The 8,471-nt window shown below is 43.9% G+C and overlaps 1 protein-coding gene across 1 annotated transcript; it reads right to left on the bottom strand.

Annotated features, from left to right (window-relative positions):
• Positions 1–1,083: 1,083 nt before the first annotated feature.
• gtf3c4 (general transcription factor IIIC, polypeptide 4) lies at positions 1,084–8,002 on the bottom strand. The gene is made up of 5 exons (XM_035141391.2): positions 7,632–8,002; positions 4,183–5,919; positions 3,215–3,345; positions 2,688–2,776; positions 1,084–1,328 (listed from the first exon to the last, which is right to left on the bottom strand). Exons 1-5 carry the CDS (start codon positions 7,956–7,958, stop codon positions 1,264–1,266), a joined length of 2,349 nt encoding a protein of 782 aa, XP_034997282.1. The 5' UTR covers positions 7,959–8,002; the 3' UTR covers positions 1,084–1,263.
• Between the last annotated feature and the right edge of the window lie 469 nt (positions 8,003–8,471).

Here is an 8,471-nt window from a genome sequence, read left to right as displayed (position 1 = left end):
AAGCATGAGCTGCCTCCTCTCTCCTCGCCCCGGGGCAGGCTATCATCTCCAGTGACACCAGAGGGAGGGCAGACCCCACCCCACCTCTGCCGGATCCGGGGATGTAAGGGATGAGACGCGGCGGTGAACAGAGGAGGCTCTGCTGCCGGCCCAGTCTCTCAGGTCCAGCTTCCTCTTTGATCACCGGCCGCCGACCTCCGTGTCTCCAGAACAAGGAGCCGGGGCCGAGGGGATGGGGAGGGTCGGGGAAACGTGCCGCCGAGCCTGTATCCCCCCTCCCCACGGCCCTTGTTCCCTCCAAATATGAAAAAAGGGTTAATTGTATTTAACAATATGCTCTCTAACACCCCCCAATTGGAATTAGAATCACATCTGGCGCCATGTTCTGTCCCTCATTACTGCTGAATCTCATTACGACGCGCTCCCCGGGGAGGGACCGCGCCGGGTTTTTAAGCACACTTTTCGCTTTCTTCCTGCCTCTTGCTCATCTCATCTGCCTCGCCGCTCCTTCTCTTCTGCGTTTACATTAGCGGAAGTCCTCATCTGAGAGAATGACTGAGCACCACCACCCTACTCCTCCTCCCCCCTCTTCCCAGAGCTTGGAAATTGTTTTACAGTGCCAATTAAAGTAGGTATGTTGAGTTTTCTTTTTTCTTTTTTTCAGAGTATGTATTATTCAGAGTGTATTATTTGTTGCACTCAAAAAGGGAAGAAAAAAACTCACTAAAATAGGACTAGCAGAGTAAGTTCCACTTCCTTGCAATAAAAACTACACCAAAGGTTTGGAAATATAGTCAACAGAAGGAAATGAGCGAGCTTATTTATGGTGCCCTGAAGTCCTACTGAATAATAAAAACCTCCACATATAACCACATTTTAAACTTTGTTTCTTTGCACCCTTGTGCAAACACTGCGTCTGACTGGGAATTAATTTTAGAGCGAGGAAAAATAAAGAAATCTGTAAAGTTTGACTCCAAACTGTTTTACCTCAGTAAAATATTAATTTAAAACTGCGGCATGGGGGGAAACAGCTTCTCTGCGCACTTTGTAGGCTGCACTCGAGAGGAAATGCGAGTCTGAACGTGTAATCAAAGCCTTTTATTTGCACTTTTAAGATACCAAAAATAAAGTAATAAAAAGGTGAACAAAACACATGAAATAAAAAACTGTTGCAGTGATGTGTGACAAAATTGGACCCCGCGTGAGAGCGGGGAGCTGTGAAGGTCACGGGGAAGCCCTGAGGTTCTTGTGGTGGTTTTGGCTCTAGATCATCGGCGAGTCGCAGAGAGTGCAGGGCGCCTGCAGGATCTTCTTGATCCACTCCGGATCTGTGGGCAGAGAAAACGTGATTCACAATATGAAATGATTAAAGACTCTCCGGCTGCACTTTGTCATGTAAATGTGACGACAAGTTTACACGTTGGTCTCATTTGATTCGGTGCCGGAGTCGCTTTTCCATGAAAGTTAAAAGACTTGGGAACAATTTCATAAAGCTTCCAACACCAGACATGTCAGGATGGACGGAAGGTTAAAAGGTTCATTACATATATTAAATTAATTAAATGCCTTTTAACAAGTACTTAAGATTAGTGTAATAAATTCACCTAAATGTTTGCAATAGACTAAAATAAAGCTTAAGTTAGTTGACCAATGATATTTTGCACAAAGAAAATAATATAAATAAAAGCGCTGTCAGACATTAGAAGTCGACTGCAGAGTACACTGATAAATGATGATGAGAAAATGATGAGAGCGAACGATCCTCGTGCTCATTAATTTACCTTGAATCTAAAACTGGGTATGAAAGGTGTCTTTTCGACAGGAAACAATTATTACTGTCAAACACATCCTGTTTCTCTTCTAGTCTACTGATCTATTAACCGAGACAAAGCCTCAGTAAACATATTAAATACAGTAAAACCGTCTGACGTGTTTCAAAAACCAAACACAGGATCACAATCAGCTCGTGAGATGTTTTTAGACGGCAGCTGCGATGATGGCAATTTTGACAGATGCCAAAACTGCACAGAGCCGTCAGCCTTCAGCCCGGATCGGTTGGAATGACCAGGAGAGTCGTGCCTCAGGCGTTAAGCCAACTCTGATAAAGACCTGGGATGCATGATGCAGCCGGATGAAGCCAAACCTCACACCCTGTGTTCTCTCCCAACTGTCATCAGTTCAGGAGACAACGCTGGACGTACACCTGCTCTTTGAGGGGGATTTTTAAGAGCCACAGAAAACCATGATTCCCTGAAAAATCACGAATAATCAAAACAATTAATGGATCTGAAATCGCACTCAGTGTAATTAATAATTGTGAAATACGAGTTCTGCAAGAAATCAAAATAAAAGAGACAAAAAGTCTCACAAATTATTCCTGCACCAGTGCTCATTATTTGAGGCAATGATGAGACAGAAGCTGCACACGTTTCTGTCTTCAACCCAGAAAGGGAGATAAGACCTTTATTTTAAAATAATAAATACTAAAGAAACCCTCTCATTTGAATAATGCTTCATGTTTTTCAGAGTTACGTTTTCAACTCCAACTTGGAAATCCAAAGTGTGGAGTTGTGATCTGAGCGGCAGGCTGGGATGAGGGCCGACGCTGAAGGTGACAGGAGGAGACGGCTGATGGAGAGTGTGACTGTGAGACGGAGGTGGAGGGAGATGGAAAAAGTGGCGCTTACCCTCAGGCTTTGGCAGTCTGGCGATGCTATCCAGCAGGAGGCAACGTCTGAACGTCAGCGTCTGGCAGGCCTGGTATGACAACACACACCTGGAGGAGACCGAGAGAACGGCATTAAGAGAGCGGGCTGGCAGGGACAGACACACACACACACACACACACAGGCTCACACACACAAACACAAAAGTAGAGCAGAGGCAGCGCCGAGGTGCAACTGAAGGGGCACAGATTTCCCTCCACGTGCCCACCGGAGGCACCGCATCCCAGCCAGCGAGGAAGGAAGGAGAAATGTTTGACAGATAATATTTATGAGACGATGAGAGTGGTGCATGGGTAAATATCAAGAGGTGGGAGGCTTGATTACTGCTCTGTGAAGACAAATAAACCGTCAAAGATTCAATTCACACCCCGACTGTCTGGCGTCTGAACCGATGCGGCACCTGCACTTTCTGTGAGGCTGAAGAAGATTTAGATTTAGGAGTCGTTAAAAAAAATAAGAAAAAGAAAAATCAAGAATAGTCTTTGTACCTGAGCCACATGTGACCATTTTCACAGATCGCTTGTTTGTGGTCGGTGAAGGGAAGTACGGCCTGACACAGGCTGCAGTGCTCCGGGAACGTCTGCTTGTTAATCTTTTTCTTCATGTGGCCAATCAGGATCTGAGAGGGACAATTAACACACACAGACAGAGAGTGGTAAGAATAATAATATAAAGAATGAAAAAATTTTTATTTTCAGCTGATGTAAAACATTAACTTGTCAATTAACTTCATCTTCAGCTGATGACACGTGATATTCACTGATGAAACACGTGCAAATGACATTAAAGTTCAAATTTGTTACCTCCGCCAAGGAGTCTGACTTTTGGCAGGATTACTCAAAATCTACTAAACCGATTTCCGTGATATTTTGTGGAGGGGTGAAGCACAACCCAAGGAAGAACCCATTCAAATTAGGAGTTTCGAGATTATTATTTGTTTCACTGTATTCAACATTGCGAGATAGGGCGTTGTCCTTGCTGGAGGGTACACGCTCTCTTAGTGCTCTTCTAGTTTGAATATGACCTGACCTAATGACAGTGATCCAAGGAAGGACAAACTACAAACTGGTGACAGGGTTTTGGAGGATGTGTTGAAACAAGTCTTACTGGTGGCGGCTTCAACTCAAAACTTACACGACTTAAAAGATCTGATGTTAATCTAAAGCCGATCTTTTGGTTAATCAATGTACTAAAATTCCTTTAGTGTGGATTAACAGGAAAGGTCATAGGTTACACAAGCCACAGATTTCGCACATGAAAAAGAAATTATAGAGGAAACACTGTAAATGCAAACGTTAACGCTGTATTACCATTTCTTAGCTGAACTGGATTGACACTGTGCAGCTTCCACTCTGAGCATGTACGTAACAACACTGTAATCAGGTCAAGTGAAAACAAAGGGAATCTGACCAGGACGTTCATGGTGAGTGATGATCAGTGGGTCACTAGGTTTTACCTCTGAATTTCTGTCGTTAGTGTCTTTGGCGAGGTACTCCACCAGGCCACAGGTGGGTATACTGGTGTTCTGAGCGATCCAGGTGTTGAGGTACACCACCCCCAGCACCTTCTTCATGTTCTCTCTCATCAGGTGACTCTCTACAGAGTTAACCCAAGCCTGCACCTCCGCCATCTGCTCCTCGCGATTCTCCTCCTTCTCCGGCTTCCCTCCGACAGAATCGCCTTCCTCTAGCACACAATCTTCTTCGTCCTCTCCATCCTCCTCGTCTGCGTCCCTTATAAACACTTTGCTTCCCACTTGGCTGGGTTTCCAGCGATGATCTGTCGGAGGTGACTGCAGAGACTGGTAAAGTATACGAACCAAAAAGAGCTTGAAACGCCACAAGTAGGGCGAGTCTACTTCCTGGATCCTTTGGTCAAGCTCTTCCTGCAGTGCTGAAGGGATGCACTTGTTTTTCAGAATTTGCCACCTCACGATGTCAAGCAGGTCAGCCAGTTTGTACAAGTTCTGTACGGGAGACTTTAGCAGCAGTGCTGCTGCACTTTCTGGCGTTTTCAGGGTCAAAAAGTGAACCTGGTAGGTCCTGGTGATTGGATGGTGGCTGTCCACCATACCTTGTGTGCTGACCATTGCAATATACGCTCCATTGTGGCTTACCGCAATCCCATGTATCCGCCGCCCTGTCAGGTTTTCGAGTCGCATCATGTCGTCTTGTTTGAAAATCAAAGTATTCTCAGTAAATGTAGGTGTCAGCTTTTTTATACACCCGTCTATGGAGCATGAATACACTGCAACGCCATGTTGACTGACCGCTAGCGAGACCACGGGGAGCGAGTGAAGCCCCACCACGTGAGAGTTGTGCACATTAAGTCCGGCCGGTGAAATCATGAGCAGACACCAAAAGACGTAACATCCCCGTGAGGCGACGATGAGGCTGCAGCTGCATTTATGGATCGGGTGGATCATCTGGACGCATTTGATGTTTTCCACAGCTATCTCATCGCAGTCCTTCCAGAGGATGACAGGGTGTCGCAGGGTGAAGTAGCCCTTCACTCCCGTCAGGCTGACCGGCATGATCTTAACTGGTCCCACCTCACTGCCGATGATCAGGCCGCTCATCCGGCGATCTGAGTTTTCATACTCCCACCACGCCAAGTTACTGGGTCGAATCACACCGGATTCGATGATGTCATAAAACATGACATCATCCCCGTTTACAAACGGCAAATCAAACTTCCACAAAACAAGGTCGCCGTTTTCCATCAAGACAGCCAGGAGGACCATCTCCAAGTCCATGCCCGTGTTGTCCGGCTGAACCTGTTTGATCGTGTAAATGCTTGACCACTCCATCCTCAGGGGCGTCTGCATACGGAAGCGCCGCTGCAGCTCCTCAAAGTCCTGCAGGTTTTCCTGCGGCGGCTCGTTGTCTTTCCTGGCGTAGCCTCGCTCCTTTAACCTCTCACTGTACCTTTTGGTGAGATTGACGAGCATGCTCCACTCGAGGCGCTTGTAGCTGTTATGAATGGTAAGTCTGTGGTCCAGCGTTAGGCACGCGAGCAAACACCGTCCATTAGAGTCACAACCTAACGGAGACCAACTGGCATACTTTATTCCCTTGTGCGCAACCACTGACGGGTTCATCACTCTGTCGGCCAGAAAAACTTGCCTCACGGTGGGGACCGGATGCGTGCTGAACTTCTCCACCATTTTTGAATGCTCTTCCGCTGTTCCCACCTGAAACGTTAACAACAAAATGAAAGAATTTAGATTTTTAAAACAAGAAGAAAGTTTGCAAGTCATTTCACTAACATCCAAAGTACATAACTCGCAATATTTACAGAGGAGTTGTTTAAAGCCGGTGCCGCTGAAAAATGATTCAGCAATGACTCCTAAGATGTAATCAAACCCTGAAACATATCCCCTTAAATCAATCGGGTTCTACTTTGTTCTTTCTACCAGGCTTTATTTCAAGTCATAGGTAAATTAAAAAACTATTATAAATTGACCCTAACAAGTGCAATATATATATGTAATTTAAGATGATAATGATAATAAATGTAAAAGATGCTACAGTAAAGATCAGTTGATGATGAGCAGAAAAACAAAGCATTATTTTTAAACGAGCTTAATCAACTAAATAACCTGATTCAGAAAAAAACTTTATTGATCCTTGACATGGCAGCGACCAGCGCAACATAATGTCGTTTGTGACACTTACTTTTGAACGCCATCGTGTGCCCCTCCCGCCTCATTAAGCCTCCTGCTCAACAAGCACTTAATCATATTTATCAATGACGGCAGAAAACCAACTTCACCCTTCTGTCACTGTGTCGAGTGGATTATTAAACTCAGCCTCCGTCCAATATTTTATCTGCCAAGTGGATTTTTTGGAAGAGGAACCTATAAACAATCATTATCACACAGTAGAGCAGCTGTGGAGGGAGAGATTTACCAGAACAAAATAGTTTTACAGTTTTCTCTTCGCATCGACATTTGTATCCAATCGCTTTTAATTATCCTTCTCGCAGTTTAGTAAATAATGAAAGTACAGAAACATTCACCGCTGCCAAACTAATAGCACACGAGTGAATACGAGCTTGGCTGTGCTCCTACGGCATGTTTACATAAGTTGTGTAACAACTGCACAAATAACAACGAGACAAAAACACTCACAGATGTCAGTTTGTGACCACCTGTGTGTTTTGGAAACAGTCGTTATTGAAATGTATAATCGCTGCTGCTGCAAACACATCCACCAATAACTTGATATAAGACAGGGGTCAGCGATCAGTTTCATCTATGGGACAGTTTTACCTTTTATTTTCCAGTCTTATCATTTATTTTTTTACAAATTACAAAAGGTATTGATTTATAAACCTTTATAATAATAATAAGTATTATTATATTATGCAGAACTTATAGATTTGAGGCCTGTTGGTCATGAAAACAGTGAATTGAAGGAGTCATATTTTACTTTTACAGGTGTGGTAGTCTTTTTTTCTTAGTTTGCACTATTTAAAACATGTTTTGACATTATACAGTCATATTGATTTGTCCTGTAATCAATTAGTATCGATGCGTTTCAGTTTCTTTCTCATCTTCAGTAGATCACCTGTCACCTGGAGATGATTATTTCAAGTTGTTGGAGAAATCTGACAGTTTCTGTTCATTCATTCATTGAGAGTGAATCCTGAATTAGATGATAACTGAAATTGGGGATGTTGATTGATTGATTGATTGATTGATTGATACTTTGCACATTTATTGGGGATTAGATATGAGCTGATTGGGTTGTCGTGGTCTCCAGATATAAACCATTACATCACGTGTCTTTATCTGAGGTTCATAACTGTGGTCGAGCCCAGTGTTTACTAACATGCTAACAGAAGCTAGCTTGTTTCTCCCCCCCCCTGCTTCACTGAACACCGTGTGTTGTGTATCTTTACCCGCAGTCTGGTGGCCTCGCCGGGGACGGGGATGGAGGTCCGGTGCAGCATCAGCTCCTGTTTCCCGCTGTGGACGTCGCACACCAGCTCCATCAGCGCCAGGGAGCTGGTGGTGCACACGGCCAGGCGGTGGTCCTGCGACCAGGCGAGCGGCTGCAGCCCGCTGACCGGGGACAGGAGCGGCACCACGGGGTCCCGCTTCACCGGCGGCCCCTCCGAGCCGGACGCCAGCCCGCTCTCCGTCTCCGCCTCCACCTCCGGCTCCGTCTTGATCACCACGTCTCTGGGAAGCGACGTCCCCGAGTCTGACGGACTGACGGCCGCCATGTTGTCAGCAAGGGGGAAGTGACGTAAGTGACAGAGGGAGGAGAGGAGGGCGGGACTTCCTGTCCTCCTTTCCTCCGTGGAGATAAATAGTATATAGATTATATAATTATATATTAAAAAAACATTGTTAAGCACTTTGTAACCTTGTTTAGATAAGTGCTATACAAATAAATGTATTATTACTATTATTATTATTATTATTATTATTATTAGTAGTAGTAGTATTATTATATTACTGTATATATATATATAAAATAGTAACCAAATATTATACTGTGTATATCATTTTCTTTATAATTAAATATTATATATTTAATTTTATATAAAAATATGTTACTTGTTATTTACTAATAATTAAATCAATATATATATCATAACATTGCATCATATTTTCATATTGATACATTAGTTTTATATACAATTAGTATACTACAAGTAAATGCAAGAACATAAATGATGCACACGTTCATTTAAATGTCATGTGACAATGTATATAACCAGTCATCTTGACAA

Source organism: Hippoglossus stenolepis, chromosome 18 (assembly GCF_022539355.2).
Source record: "Hippoglossus stenolepis isolate QCI-W04-F060 chromosome 18, HSTE1.2, whole genome shotgun sequence".
Classification (NCBI taxonomy): domain Eukaryota; kingdom Metazoa; phylum Chordata; class Actinopteri; order Pleuronectiformes; family Pleuronectidae; genus Hippoglossus; species Hippoglossus stenolepis.
The sequence above is the reverse complement of the archived record's forward strand: the minus strand, read 5'-3'. Positions and strand labels throughout refer to the sequence as shown.